Raw genomic sequence first — 15,505 nt, forward strand, 5'->3', positions numbered from 1 at the left:
TCCAGGGGGAAGGGATACAGGATCCAATAACCGTCTATAGTAGCCTGCACATGGCATTTCTGTCATCTTGCCAGACTGAACATGTGTTTATCTAAAACGTGCTGAGCTTTGGTGGAGTTCTTTGCCTTTTATGGAACAATAACAGTGATGGAGGCCGAGGCAGCGTACGATTGTTGGAGTCACTTCCTACATGTATCCTGAATTTGAGGACAGCTGAGAGGAGGAGGCGTAGAGGTAATCCACAGTATGTGAGTGCAGAGTGCCTGCTTTGCACACTAGCAGTTATGTCTTTTGTAATAGTGTCACGCACTAAAAATCACTGGGACAGAGTTGACTGAATTAAAAGCTATATAAAGCCAGTGTTGCATGACTTTTTTTCATATTACTGCTGAGATATTTACCCAAACATGAAAGATAGTATGGTTATTGTTTTATTGTGGTATAATCTACTGTAGCTCTTTTAAAATGTACATGTTTGTCACTGATTGTAACACTTTGGAGTGGCTTTTAAAACATTATGATGTAGTTGTAAGCAGATGTAGAACAGTATTTGTAAGAAATTATAACTTCTCCTATTATGACATGTTTTATGTGTTTGAGTAAAACTGTAATTTAATATCTCTTTATACACCAGCCTTCACATATAGATGCCCACAGAAGATGTTATAGTTGACAGATATGGTCATAAACACTTATAGCTGTTATAGTGTGTTATAAACTATTAATTAAATGCTTATACTGTATACTTCTTATTACATTTACATTTACATTTAGTCATTTAGCAGACGCTTTTATCCAAAGCGACTTACAGAAAGGGGAACAATCAAGGTTAAGTGCGATAAGAAGTGTTAGTGACGATTCTTTAAGTGTAGATTTGTTATGTAGTGCTATTCTTATAAATGCTTAAGGTGGGTTTAAAACATTTGTTGCAATTCAGGTTAATAATATGTGTTTCCTTTGCAGTTTTGAGTCATTTACATTAAATATGTATCAGTTTTAAGGTAAAATTTGAGCTTGTTGTGTTTAACACTGGGTCAGTTTTAGACCATTTAGTTTAGGTAAATAATTTTAAAAAATACACCAAACACCAATACTGGGTAAAAACAACCCATAGGTAATGGATAAAGTTAACCTAATATTGTTCTGATTCAAATTTCTCCTGGTAAATCATCAATAACAGAATAAATTGAAATGATTATGGATTTGTTCACAGCCTAAAAATAGAAACCAATTTGCTAATTGCTAAGTTGCCTGAGTGGCTCTTAAAGGACCAATAACCTCCTCGAGAACGTGATATGGGCTAATCTGATATAAATATGTTTCAATTAAATATGCATGAGCACTAAAACTGACACAATAGAAATAAAGCAAGCTGAGGACATAAGCTTGATCTGTGATGCTGAAATCAGTTCCGTCGTTCCACACAGACAGCCATGCCAGTGCTGGAGGTGATCTGCAGCCTGATTGGCTGGCTGTGTCTCTACTTGTTGTTCTGCTGTACCTTCACTCAGCGGGGGCCCGAGTGGAGCTGTCGGCTGGTCACTCTGTGCCACGGGGTCATCATAGTGCTGCTGACGGCGTATGTTGTCTTCATAGATGGACCCTGGCCCTTCACACATGCAGGTCAGTGGTATAAAGCAAACATGAAGTGATGAGTAATATATACAGAAATAATTTATACTGACCTGAAGTCTATGAATGCACCTTAGAGTCCTATATTAGAAACACGGACAGAAAATGTTAATGACTGTGAGATTATGTTAATTGTGAATCATTCTGCAAGTGCTTTCAAAGAGCTATAAATAACAGTCAGTGCTATTAGTGGCCGACCATCCTAACACAAGGTTTAACAAGCTCAGTAACACAATGCTGTTACTGTTGACGCCACATAGACGTGCAGCAGGGACACAGAGCAACAAACAGTTTAAAAATGTTTGCTCTGTTTGTGTTTGTCTAGATCTTTGTGTGAATTCACTTCATCATTAACTCTGTTGATAAGATTAATCCATCAATGAGTCAGTGAAGGAATGAATGGAATTAATCAATCAATGAGTCATTAAGTTCCCCGTGTGAACTGGAGAGACTTTCCCAAAATATATGTACACTACTTACAAGTAAAAAAAAACACATGAACATGAAGCTCCACTTATTGTGTAGCTTTTGTAGGAAGTTGTCACCATTTTCTCTTTAATACCTTTGGTGTTTAATTGCTTCTGTTTTTGTGAATGTTCTTTAATTCTTCTTCTGTATGTTTCTGAGTCTCTATGGTGGAAGCCGCTTCAGTGTTTCTCCCCAAGATGGTCAGGACCTCCCCTACAATCAGTCTTTCACGTCCTGTTAGCTGCTCTTTCTTTCAAGCTTCCCAGTAATCTCTGGTGGCATTTTATTCGAGGGGATCTCAGAACTGAAGTGCCAGTTCTTGTCCAGTGGAGTGTGTCTATCAGTGAGTTGGGGGTGCACTCAAGCTTGAGGCAGACAGCAGAGAGAAGCATAGTATTCACCTGGAGAGGGATGCAATACATTTTTGCATTCACTATTAACCTTAAATATTATATTTCTACACACTGTTCCTACACAATCTATTCCCGTGGCCAAGGACAGTTCATTTGGAAACATGCGTCACTCTGTCCTAAATCAGACAGAATCCTTCAATCAGGCTCCTTCATAGACAACAGAAGAAGTATCAGCGATTTTAATTGACACACACACATTTTATTGTTTTTGGTTCATTGTTTTGGTTTTGCAGCTCACAACTTTACTGTTTTGGCTCAGTCAGGATAATAACTCTTTACCATATAAAGTTTGCTGTAAGCAAACAAGTAATGCCTGCTCTCTCTGTGAGGGACGGATGATTCAGTTCTTTACAGCACAAACACAAGTTGCTTTATGTCTCAAAGCAGGAATTTGGCTTTTTCACTTTGTAAATGAACTTACTTTAATTTCAGTTTCTCTATTCTGAATGCTAACACAACACTTTACTCTCTATTCCTATCTATCCCAGGTACAGAGAACACTGAGCTCCAGATCTTCGCCCTGGCCGTCTGCCTCGGCTACTTCTTCTTTGATATCGGCTGGTGTGTATGCTACCGCTCAGAGGGCCCCGTCATGATGGCCCACCACGCTGCAAGCATCTCGGGCATCCTGGTGGCGCTGCTCATGGGAGTGTCAGGCTGCGAGACCTGTGGGGTTGTCTTTGGCAGCGAGATCACCAATCCCCTGCTGCAGACCCGCTGGTTCCTCCGGCAGCTGGGCCTGTACGACAGCCTGCTGGGCGACGCAGTGGACCTGCTTTTCATTCTGCTGTTCGCCACCGTGCGCGTGGGAGTTGGCACGGTGATGTTTTACTGCGAGCTCACGTCTCCCAGGACCTCACTGATAATGAAGCTCGGTGGCGTGGTGATGTACGGACTGGCCTGGGTGTTCATGGTGGACATAGCCAGATTTGGCTACAAGAAGAGTCGAGCTAAGTATAAACGATGGATAGAGAACCACAAAGAAATCAATGCACAAACACTGGACGGACATTCAGACAAGAGTGACTGAAGGAAAAGGTCTTCAAAACCCCATGCATGAGCCTCTGCAGCGTTACAGGTGCTACATACTGTAGCATCTGATAAATTACTGCATATTTTCAATAGTATTAATACCCAAAACAATGAGACAGCCGTTTCCATGTTTATTACCACCCTCCATCAGCCTTGCTTTGCTTTATGGCATTAAACAGAAACTGGAGTTTTCTGTGGGTGGAGACAGCATGGGTCTATAAACTGCAGGGGACATGTTTTTAGAGCCAGAGTCATAGGAGGTGTTTTTAAAATCACTGCCGATCAAAGGGCTGCTTCGAGACTTCCAAAAGTCTTGTTATCCCAAACAAAATATCCTCCAGATCATAGAAGAAATTAAACTGAGGCTCAGCAAAGGACGATTCATCATTTAAAAGGGGAATTCTAGTGACTGAGTGTTGCACTTCCATAAAGTTCAAGTGCAACCTGGCTGAGACATCCTAACTTTTAGGCCAAGCCTGCATTTCTCATAATGCGACTCCATGGTGTCTTTTGTTACACCACTTTATAACAATAAATGACAGTGATATTCTCATAGCACCATTAAGCAGTGCATCAACACTTGACAGGATCAAACTTCTTTGCATTCTGGACAAAAGAAAACATGTCAGACTGTTTTTCTCCTTTGTACTCCTGTTTACCAAGTGTGCTTTGTACATGTTATGGTTTTCTATGGTTTTCGTTTTCACTGAAATTCAATTGCAAAACTAGGAAGTAGAGTTTAGCTTAAGCTTAAAAATGTGTCTATGTAGCAAAAGTGCTTGTGGCCTAAAACCACAGGCAGACGTAACAGATCAGTGAAAACAGTTTTGAGAGGGATACACGGTCTGAGTCAACGTGTACACAACATGGTTTTTAAAGGTTAAAATGCCGGTGTGAACGGTGCCACTGCCATAATGTACACATGCCAGATCTACTTTTGGAGGAATAAACCTGTGATTCACTTTTTCTTGTTGCTAAAGCCTCACTTTACCTCATTCCACCAAACTTGTATTCACTTACTTACTACTACTTTATAGTAAGATGTTTTTAGCTGGAACAGAATCAGGTTTTATATAGCTCGCTGTAACCCGCTGTCCCTGGACAGGAACATTTTTGTGTGTTAAAATAAAGCTTCTGTGAAACAAAGTTTTCGATTAAAAACAGAAATAACCAAATGTTGTAGTTTGTTTCTTGACTGGTCATTTAATTTCTTCCTTTACTGCTGCTTGTGGACATGTCCCAGCTACAGATGCACCCCACAAATACATTTTGAGACGTATAAGAAGCCATCAAACTCAACTCTCCACACTTTTTCTTTCATTATTACAAGAGCTATTTGTACGTTTTGCAGTTGCTACATAGCTAGCTTTAGCATTAACAGCTGTTTACTTACAAGTCTAAAACGTTGCCAGTTCAGCATCAAACTTCATTCCTTTACTCTACAAGAGCTGTCTCCAGTGGCAGAAACCAACACCAATGTTAACTCTTGTCTTTATCGCGTCTTTTCTTCTATTGAAGTCAGCACGCTAACCGCCTGGCCCCGGCCTGCCTCGTCACTTTCCGATAACGAGTCACTGTACTCTCACGTTTGGCGGCAGAGAAAACCTGCGAATAGCCCCTTTAACAAAAGATCTTCTTCCAGTCTCCTCTCTAAAACGAGCCGCTTTGTTTCTCCACAAAGACATCAAACATGTTCACTTGGTTAATAGCAGTGTAATAAAATTATAACATTTTTGTAAAACAAATTAATGCTGCATGGTTATTTTACCCTTGTTTTAAGTAGTTTGTGTTAAAACATTACATGAGTGCATTGTGTAAAAACAACAAAAAAAAAACATACACAAAACATTGATATACAGTCATAATTGTACATTATATTCTTTTACATTAAAACAGTTTATTACAATCCTTTTTGTTTCTATATTCTTTTTAGGTTAGTCTTTTTCCTTTTTTTGTTTTTTTTTTAACATTTCGTCCAGAAATCAAAGCCATGATGTCGTCTATGCAGTCTTGTGGCTATTGAATATTTGAGTCTTTTCAGTCCAAACGTTAAAGTGAAGTGCAGAGAGAGGATGAGTGAATTTTTATAGCTTGTATCTAAATGCAAAGGATCGTTTAACTGGTTGATGTCTTCATGTAGAGCTTGTTGCAGAAACAGAAAGGATCCTGAGGAAATATTTCAGGAGGAAAACTGATTCAATTTGTTTCTAGTGTTTGTGGGGACAAACATCACTCAGATTAGACTGTGCACACTATCAATGATTAGAGCAGGAGTAACATATCAACATATCAAGGTGGTTCTGTTTTGACCTCCATCTGTCAGTTCATACTTTTGTATCATTTGTAATTTATTGGCAAGACATGTTGAGTTTGGCTGAGAGTGGTTCTTCTTCATGTATATTGCTACATTTAAGTGCTATAGGAAAATTAAAATCACGAACTTTAACATCAAATGCCTAACAGCATTAAATATGTATGCTATTTGCAACCAGGAAACAAACAGTAGCTACTGTAACTGTCAGAGGCTGTAGCTTTGCAAGTAGGACAATTATTCTTTGGGAATGAAATGAAGCTCAACCTATAAACCTGAAAAAGAAATGATGATTTCTGCATGAACAAGCCTCTTTTAATACTTTTTTTTCTCCAGGTACTTGCAGCAATAGTTAACAATTTTGAGAAATATGGTCATTTGCTTTCTTTCTGAGAGTGTGATAAGAAGATTGACATAAATGCTGCTTTCATGTCATATCATTCAGATCTTAAAGAAGTGAGAAAAAAAACTTTATGTCAACCTACAAGTCAGGAGGTGACACCATGGCTGAAAAGCATCTGCTGCTTCCGGTCCCTTCTAAATAAACAGCGACAAATGTGGTTCAACAAAAGAGGCTAATTTAGGATTTTTATCTGTTGTGACTACGAGACTAAAATTCTCTGCAGCCAGAACAATGGGAGCTTTTCCTCTTCTTCTTCCTACTCTGCCGATAGTAGGCGCAGCACAGGCGGGGAAACAGCTAGTCTGGCTCTGTCACTTACCAACACCTCTGAAGCCAAATAATTAACATGTTTTACCTCTTTTGTTTAATTCAAGCAGAAACAGAAGTGTAGAAACTGCTGTAAAATAATTTCTACATTTCTGTTTGTAAGAAGTGAACAAAAAATACACAACATGCCAGGCGGTGAGACTCAGAGGTGCTGGTAGAGTCAGGCTTTCTGTTTCTGCTTAATCCCAGTTTCACACAAACAAGGCTAAAGACATAAAACATTTTAAGGCTTTTGGAGATTTTGGGGATGTACGACTACTTTACAGCCTTTCGTACAGTTTCTATGAATGTTGCTGAATTTAAAACACAATCAGTGTGTTGAGTTGCTCCTCAGCGCTGTTACACAATACGGAAGTGCATCTTTAAGCATATTCAACTATAGAGCGTGAGGTTTTGCTCATCTCTTCCTGCAGACATCATTTACATCAAGCTTACAGCAGTGCTCCGAGTCCTGAACAAGTCAATCTACTTCAATCCTCAGAGAATCAGTCTTCATGTCTCCTTTCATTTCTGAATGTGTCTCTGCTGTGCATCTGTGTGACTTCACACACTTGACTTGCCCGTTTCCATTTCATATATCCAGTGTTTAAGATAATTTATGAAGTTGATTATTATAATAGCAACAAGTGTCTGAATTATCCTCAGGTAATCCAACAGTGTCTCTTTTCAGGAGCAAGTCTGCCCCTGCTGGGTCGAGGATTTTGAGTTTATAGTGGAACCATCATAATGAGAAAGTCTTCCACTGATTGTCATATGTGCCTGAAGTGGGAGAGTCGACATTATGCCTCCATTATTGAGCCGCACCAGTGTTCAGTGGTTGAGGATTGATCCAGAGGAAAGCGATCATGGAACAACTTGACTCGTACGACCAAGAGAGCAACAGGTTGTCATCACTGAATCCCATCTGAAAAATATCAGAGACAAAGTGTTTGAGCTGCACAGTAAATGTACAAACAGTTGATGTGGATGAAAATCAGTGGATTGCTCGAAGTGACTGAGAGAAGTGAAACGCACCATTGTTGTCGTCGGAGTCAGTAGCTGTGTCGCTGTGTGTTTGTCGCAGCTCGTTGTACTTCATTTCCACTTCCTGGAAGCAGATCATTACAACAAAATGTGGTTCAAATGTTAAAGTGGCACTAATGAAGATTTTCATATAAATACATTTCTGTTAAGTCACAGTGGTGACTGAGCCCATGGCCCACTGATGAAAGTATTACAATATTTATATATGTTGTTCCCTTCCTGGGAAAATACTGTATTAAGCTGCTAATGCAAACTGAACCTCTCCTACTGCTGCAGCTTTACATTAAAAGCAAGCCAGAGTTGTCTTTTATTATGAAGCAGCCATAGGAAATGCAGCATGTCTGTGACGTTAATGTTATCATTAATCAAAAATGCCTCTACAAAACAGGACAATGGTCATTTTCTACATTTTTTAACAGCACATCAGTTTGAAATATACTAACTTCTCATGATACGTGCAGTGTAAAATCAGATCACGGTTGCTTGCAGAATGATGGAAAAATTATTCATTATAAAATAGCTATTTAGCTGGTTACCAGTTTAGGATATGGAGCACATACTCGGGTCTACCTTATTTATAGCAGCCTGAGACTGTGGGATCGAGCCTGGCTCTCAGTAAAGTGTTCTGTACCTTCAGATACTGCAGGTCGGCCTGTAGGAGCCGTATGTGGGTCATAAGCTGTCGGCTGAGGTTGGGGCCGCCGCCCCCCGTCTGCGAGGAAGAGGACAGCAGTTTCCTCATGTCGATCCCCACATCACCTCCCAACCCTCCATCATCGTCAGTGCTGCTCTCCTCGGAGCCCACGCTGAAATCCAGGACCACAAACCCACCTGGATGGAGAGGGCGGTGCACGTGGAAAGGTTCAACACAAACTAACTCTGAATTATTCAGTATAACAGATAAAAATCCACACAGAAAACCTTCTTAACATTCCACTCACCATTGCGCTCAGTTGTCTCAGACAGGCCTGTGTGTCCAGGGGGCAGCTGTGGGTCGTCCTTCTGTAAACTTGTAGCTGCTCGGCTCTCGTCACGTGCAGCAGACGCGCCCTCAGGGCTCCCAGGTGAGGAGGCACTCAGCTGACCCCCAGGGGCCCCACTCTGCTTGTTCTCTGTCTCCTCTTTCTCCTCCTCTGCCTCTCTGCTCATCATGTGGTTGAAAAGAGCCTGCTTGAGCATCGCCACTAGAACAGACATAAAATGTGTTATTCACTGATATGTCATCTCACTGGCTTTTTTCTCTCTGCCAAGAATACAACTTCAAAACCTGAGCACATAAAACCAAAACCATCTGCAAGTCTACAGACCACTTGATGTACCTGAGGAAATGATTTTATATACTTTGGGGGAACTGACCCTTTAACGTGGAACTTACACGTCTGTAGAGCGTCCTCAGCTTTGGAGGAGGCTACGCCGAACGCACTGTGCTCTTGGTTTTCAATGGCGATGCCCTGACGTGACCCTTCCTGCTGCAGGAAGGGCAGTCTCTCTGCTAGCTGCCCATCCAGGAAGGCCTCTAGTTCTGCTTCATCCACCTCTTCATCCTCCTCCTCTTCCTCCCTTCTGTCTGCCACAGGCAGCTCCTCTTCCTCGTCCTCCGATTTCATGCCATCGAAGGGGTTGATGGTCGCCAGTGGAGCTTGAATGTCTGGAGTAGAGGTGGCATCTTTATCTGGAATTAGTAGAGACTTGAATTCAATAAAAGATAAGAATGTACTGAGGAAAAAACAACTATAACTATAACTGTAAGTGTATAAGATATTAAATAATTTGTGTAAAATAATTAAAACTACATCATACTGCACATCAATTCTGGAGAGGAAACTGATAAATATAAACAAAGTAGTAATTATTTCAACTATTACATTCATTTATTTTCATTGTAAGTCTATTAAGACACGATAAGAAAAGAAATTCACGAACAGATCAGAAGCATTTGTTATAAAACAAGCATTTGTTATATGCCTGTCACAATTTCCCACAACTTCAAAGTCTTTTTTTGTCCAACCAACAGTCCAAATCTTGAAGATATTAATTTTACACTGATATAAATCATCAAAATCATCAAATCCTCACACTGACAAAAGGGCATTTTTTCTTGCTTTATGGATGTTTATTCATGATGAACATCAAAAATAATGATGTCTTCAGAAAGGGAAAGTCAAACTCAATCTACAATATGTGCATCATGTCTGTGTGTTCAGATTTGACTCTGAGAGTGAGTATGAATTGTGATGGGAATTTGGTGCTAAAGGTGTCAAAACTTCTGGGAACTTCTAGTATCTAATGTAGCATACTTTTGGGGCCAATTTGCTAAAATCAATATTGATTAATCAACTAATCTTTTCAACGCTGATAGAAACATTCATTCCACCACAGATTCCTGTGGAGTGGATACCTCCACTTGATGTCCCGTTAGGATCTTTGCACGGCCTGGGCATCCCACGGTTGATGATCTCAATAGCATCCCGCTCAGCACTGAAAAATACAAACAATCACATTAGACACAATGAAAAAAAAATCTTACATCAATATCAGTGAACAGATCGGCAGCGTTAGTGGACTCACTCCGACTGAGCTGGAGGTGTGCCACTGCTGTGAGGTTTGGCCTTCATGGCCTCGGCGCGTTGTGTGATCAGACACTGCCACCTGGATGGGCAGAGGAGACACAGCAGGATGAGACAGAGGAAACGGATGACATGTCGCCACGTTCGTGATGCAAGACTCACGTTCTCTGATCGGACACTGTCTGGGCCATCAGCTCGTAGATCTGAGCCCCGTTCTCCGACATGGACAGCACGAAGAAAGACTTGTTGTCTGATGAGAACAAAAACACAACAATGATTATTACACATATCAAGTTCAAAGTTTACCATCTTAGTTTAGCATGCTAACATTTGCTAATTAGTTCACAGAGTACAGTTAAGGCTGATGGGATATATATATATATATATATATATATATGTATGTTTATTCACTGTGATTTTTCCATTCATTCATTCATATACTGTTTTATCTTGTTTGTGTTTCTCAATGTTTTCTTCTCTTTGTAAAGTGTCCTTGGGTGTTTTCAAAGGCGCTTCTAAATAAAATGTATTATTATTATTATATTTTTATAATTATAATTATAATTATTGGTGTTATAATAATAATAATAATAATAATAATAATAATAATTATTATTATTATTATTATTATTATTATTATTATTAATTTGCAGGCTAAAGAATTGACCTAACAATGGTACAATGTACAATGAGCTTAATGTGTGCATCATATTTCACAGCAAACCACATAAAAACCACAAATGTCTACCTCACTGTGGTGTTAGTGATCATAGTCAAAGTCACTGTTGAGGAGCCATAAGGCAAATTTTGTGCCAATCCGTCTTTTATACAGTTTAATGAGATATTTAGCAATATCTCTTTGGAAACTATGACCTGCTGGTAGCACTTGATAAAAAGGCAGGGCATCACCAAGTGAATAAAATTCATCCTCTGGGGGCAGTGAATCTCTGTGGTGAATTTCCTGCAATATGTTAACATATTTCACTCACAATAAAGCTGTGAACCTCATGTTGAATATGAAAAGTCAGGGAATGACCAATATTCTGAGAATGCATCATCTGGGGATCATACATGCATGTTCAGAATTTAATGATGATTCATCCCATAGATGTTGAGATATTTCCGTCTGGACCAAAGTGGTGGATCTACTGACAGACACCTCTATCCCGGATTCACTAAAGTAAATAAACTCAAACTGCAAAACACAGAACTGAAAACATTTGTGCAGCTCTCACCAGTAGCCACTGGACGAACCAGTACAGTGTTGAGTTTGATGATGGGGCTGAAGATGTGCTTGGTGTCGGCGGCGCTCGCCGGATTCTTGCCATGGAACTTGAGGATCAGACGCTCGTCCTGCTTCTGCAGTAAGACCAGGATGTCCTCCAGGAGAATTGTGTACAGCTCTGAAAGGAAAACACTGGGGATATAAAACTGTGTGTGTGTGTGTGTGTGTGTGTGTTACATTATCACATGTTCTGTTTAAGTAAATAGTTACATGGTTATTTTTTTAAAATCAACTTAATTCTTACACTTCTGAAAAGTTTATACTGTATTTTTAAAAATTCTGTTCTCATATACTGGTGTGTTCATGTACCAATCGCCTTGTCTTTATTGACTTTCCAGGAGAGAGGTCCTTCGTGTACCATCTTCCTCTTGGTCAGGTCCAGATTCTGCAGGAAAATGATAAAAAATACAACAAAGACCACAGCTTCAGTCGTGACCTCAGCATCTCCTGTGACTGGATATTCATCCTCACTGTGCAATAACAGCTACTGTACCGCCATATATCCCACATTCAATTATAACTCACAGCATTTGTTTGATTTGCTTGTTTGTTTGCTTGTTACCTTCAGCTCCAGGATCATGGGGTTTTCACTCTGTTTGAGAGACGAGAGATCTAACCGTCTCTGATACCCCTCTAGCCTCTGTTAGGGATAAAACACAGCTCGTTAGCCACTGAAAATCAGCACAAATTATATCTTAATTGACTTTAATAGACTTAATTATCGCTTTCATCCTAACTGATGTATATTTTGCTATGATCCTAAATTCGGTACCTGTTTATTCTCCGCCTCTTTGACGGCCTGGTTGACGTGGTTGAGGATCTTCTTGCAGCATTCGCCAGCTCTCTTCACCTTTTCCCTCTCCTCCCCGTCCTCTGTGAGAGGATAAACCAGCAAACCAGTCATTCTCCTTGCTTAATTAAACTACCTGTTACTAATATGATGCTTTCAGTCATGTTCATACCTGTGTACTTAGCAATGTTGTCCAGCAGCAGTGGGTATTTGGTCAGTCTCTGCATTTCTACAGGAATGATGTCTTTGAGCTGCAGCCTGCGACACAGACGGTTGCTCTCGGCTTCCTGAGGACAACGAGGTGGAAGAAGGAGGGTCAACATCCACAACCTTTGTAACATAAAGTATGATAAACATGTCTAACATATATTATATCAACATTTATTAGTAGGATAAGCCCCTTGAGATGAACCATCTTGTTTTCAAGGGCGTCTTTAAACACAAACATACAGAAAATATAACATAATTAACACGCACCTACACACCAGAAATAAAATATTTAAAAGTCTCAAATGTAATTAGAAGCAAGAGCAAGTTGCCTGAAGAGTAAAAAGAGACTTAAAGACTTAAAGAGATGAAAAGAGGGGATTTTATTCATATTCAATTTTCATTTCGTGATTTGTGTCATTTTGCAGCGGGAACATTTTGGGTCCACGAGGAAATAAAATGCAGGAGAAAATCGATTTAGAGCGATCAACTCCTTTCAGATAAAATTATGTATTTTTGGCTGGAAATTGGTCAAAACCATAAACAGTGAGCCTTTCATACGCTCTAAATGAGCACATACAAATTGACCTCAGGCAATTAAATGTATAAATATATATAAATATAATAAGATAAGTGCTGGTGGCTGGTAACAAATGCTCCTATTATCATAGTTATAACATTAGAAAGAAAAAAAAAACAGTTCAAGTGAAATAATTCAATATTACACAGTTCAGATCTTTACCTTTGTAATAATAGTTTGACAAAAAAAAAAATCTTCACTTAATTAATTAAGATCATTTTGTCACTGACTGTTATGGTCAAGAATGAACTTGACTTGAAACTGACCAGGCTCCTTCACATTTCTGATGATTATAAAAATATTTTTCCTCAATGTGAGAATCCGAACTATGACAATACATTCACTGTATTCACATGTACAGTCCTGCAAAAATAAACTCTTCAGATTCTTCACATACCAGTCATCATCTGCTGTTTGTCTCAAATATCATGATTGTCTTGTCTTGCCAAAACAAACACCCTCCTGTCCTGACAGCAGACTGTGGTGTATTCTGTTGTGCTGACCTGCATGAATAAGTTGAACCTCTGGTCTTTCTTCTGCTTGGTCTTAATGAGCTCCAGCGCAGACGGTTGGTTACAACAGAAAGTTCCCACTGCTCTTTTTATCTTCTCCTCTTCCTCCCCGCTGAACTGGAGTCAACACACATACACATGAGACTGAAATTTGAGGTATTTCCTGGACTTAATGTTCTTGTTAAGAATAAAGTCCAGTCTGGATCATGCATTTGTTTTATGGACATCTCAACAGCCCAAGTGAAACCATTTAACATCAACAGAGGTGAGAACAAACCTGTCACAATATGATGTTATTAATGAATTCATACCGAACTTGGAGACTCTCTCTTATTTCTATTTGCTGTCAATGTTCATCGCTGTTAATGCAAATAACTTCCTACATGTCCACCTGTTGTCTTGATTAATTCAGATTAAAAGCCTCCTCAAAGGGCATCATTCATCCCTTTCATGGTAAGCTTTTAATGTGAAGAATTAGCAGGAAGTTTAAGAAGTTTGGCTGACTGCAGTTTAACAGCAATATAAAAAAAACAAGGAGGCCCAGTAGAAGCAACTGTAAAAAAAAAAATTGTTAAAATGTGAAACATGCTGAAATTGTGAACTCTTAGAGAGTAGGTAATTTTTATGAAGAGTTTCGTGGTTAGAAGAAAATAAACTGTTAATCAAAACAGGGTTTCGGCTCAGTTTTGATTAGGATCAGGTCCTCCTATTATAACCCTCCCATGACAAAGGGTTTTGTACTGACACACAGCGTCTTCTAAATTCTAAAACAGTCTGACTTTCAGTTCTCCTCAGTGTTTCACATGTACCAACGTTAAACATTCAACCCTGTGTTGCAGGTTTTTCATTTGCCTTCTGCATGAACCGACACTGGTCTTACCCACGCCAGGAGATCATCTCCAATCTGACCAATCACAGACGTCTCACTCCTCTTCCTGGTTGCTGTCATTTGCTCTGTTATAGAAACTGTGGAGCACAGAGAGAAGAAATTCACCATTCGGTGCCTCACTGTTCTCCTCAATGACAAGTCTTACATTCAATGTCCATGTTTTGTTGTGCACCAATCATTTCTTCATTAGCAACAAATTTATAAAGCATATATCTAAAATGAAAAGAAAAATACTACAAAAATATACATAAATAATAAAATTCAAAATATGTCTTTATAGAGACGGAGAAGCAGGAAAGACGAAAAAAAAAATCTAGAGGGGCAACAAGTCAAATACAAGTCCTCTATGGCACGAGGAGTAGCAGGGTGTGTGAGTGACGATACCATGCAGCTGAATGATTTCCTCCAGGTTAATGAAGATGTGTTTGATGTCCTCTGGGGGGAGGATACCGTCTCTGTTCAGCCTCTGGTAGAAAACACAGTCCAGCACCTTCAGCATCCGTAAGTGGGCGCGCTCAGTGTAGAACAGCTCTGGGGGTCGACAGATGAACACGGTATTAGGGGAATCTACTGTTTGACCATTTTCACGCCTTATTAAGAAATGTGCGAAGCGTTGCTGTCTCACCGTTGATGACTTCCTGCCGTTTGATCTCCTGCGGCGTGAGGCTTGCCAGGACGAGTCGGCTGACCAGACTCTGCCAGTTCAGAGGGTCCTCTTCACACTCCACCTCACCTCCCTGGTCGTCCTCACTCTGGATGTCGGCTGAAGTCACCGCACACTGCACCTCCATCCTACTGCCGACCGAACACACAGGGAGGGAGGCTTTTACAAAGATGACTGGGGGAGCACACAGGGGGAGACTGGGGGATTTTACGACCACTGCTGTCATGTTAATCTTTATTTATTGCAATTCTTTGAAAGTATTATTGATAGTTGTTAAGATGACATTATCATCAATGCAAACACTATAAATGTTGCTCAGCATGTAGTACAATAAGCAGTAACTTTGTCTTAGTGCACCAACTTCAGTTTCTCTCTAGTGTCCCTGAAAATCCAAACCCTGTC

General features: G+C 39.9%; 2 protein-coding genes across 3 annotated transcripts in view; one reads left to right on the top strand and one right to left on the bottom strand.

Annotated features, from left to right (window-relative positions):
• Positions 1-4,720, top strand: tlcd5b (TLC domain containing 5b). The gene is made up of 3 exons (XM_071506589.1): positions 1-234; positions 1,428-1,623; positions 3,002-4,720. The coding sequence occupies exons 2-3, from the start codon at positions 1,434-1,436 to the stop codon at positions 3,541-3,543; spliced, it is 732 nt and encodes a 243-aa protein (XP_071362690.1). The 5' UTR covers positions 1-234; positions 1,428-1,433; the 3' UTR covers positions 3,544-4,720.
• Positions 4,721-5,243: 523 nt separating this feature from the next.
• arhgef12b (Rho guanine nucleotide exchange factor (GEF) 12b) overlaps positions 5,244-15,505 on the bottom strand; it is a 35,751-nt gene continuing 25,489 nt past the window's right edge. The window contains exons 22-38 of one of the 2 annotated variants that reach the window (XM_071506585.1): positions 15,065-15,231; positions 14,824-14,970; positions 14,431-14,516; positions 13,542-13,667; positions 12,424-12,538; positions 12,234-12,334; positions 12,024-12,101; positions 11,771-11,846; positions 11,412-11,579; positions 10,339-10,426; positions 10,178-10,258; positions 10,008-10,087; positions 8,985-9,281; positions 8,551-8,793; positions 8,241-8,440; positions 7,601-7,673; positions 5,244-7,490 (exon numbers count right to left, since the gene is read on the bottom strand). In XM_071506585.1, the coding sequence (XP_071362686.1) occupies positions 7,477-7,490; positions 7,601-7,673; positions 8,241-8,440; positions 8,551-8,793; positions 8,985-9,281; positions 10,008-10,087; positions 10,178-10,258; positions 10,339-10,426; positions 11,412-11,579; positions 11,771-11,846; positions 12,024-12,101; positions 12,234-12,334; positions 12,424-12,538; positions 13,542-13,667; positions 14,431-14,516; positions 14,824-14,970; positions 15,065-15,231 (2,140 nt within the window). In that variant the 3' untranslated portion in view covers positions 5,244-7,476. Of the gene's footprint in view, positions 7,491-7,600; positions 7,674-8,240; positions 8,441-8,550; positions 8,794-8,984; positions 9,282-10,007; positions 10,088-10,177; positions 10,259-10,338; positions 10,427-11,411; positions 11,580-11,770; positions 11,847-12,023; positions 12,102-12,233; positions 12,335-12,423; positions 12,539-13,541; positions 13,668-14,430; positions 14,517-14,823; positions 14,971-15,064; positions 15,235-15,505 lie in introns of both variants that reach the window. The other variant, XM_071506584.1, reaches the window with a different exon arrangement.

This window comes from Trachinotus anak, unplaced genomic scaffold (assembly GCF_046630095.1).
Source record: "Trachinotus anak isolate AG129_WGS33_773 ecotype Australia unplaced genomic scaffold, CSIRO_AGI_Tana_v1 ptg000020l, whole genome shotgun sequence".
Lineage (NCBI taxonomy): Eukaryota > Metazoa > Chordata > Actinopteri > Carangiformes > Carangidae > Trachinotus > Trachinotus anak.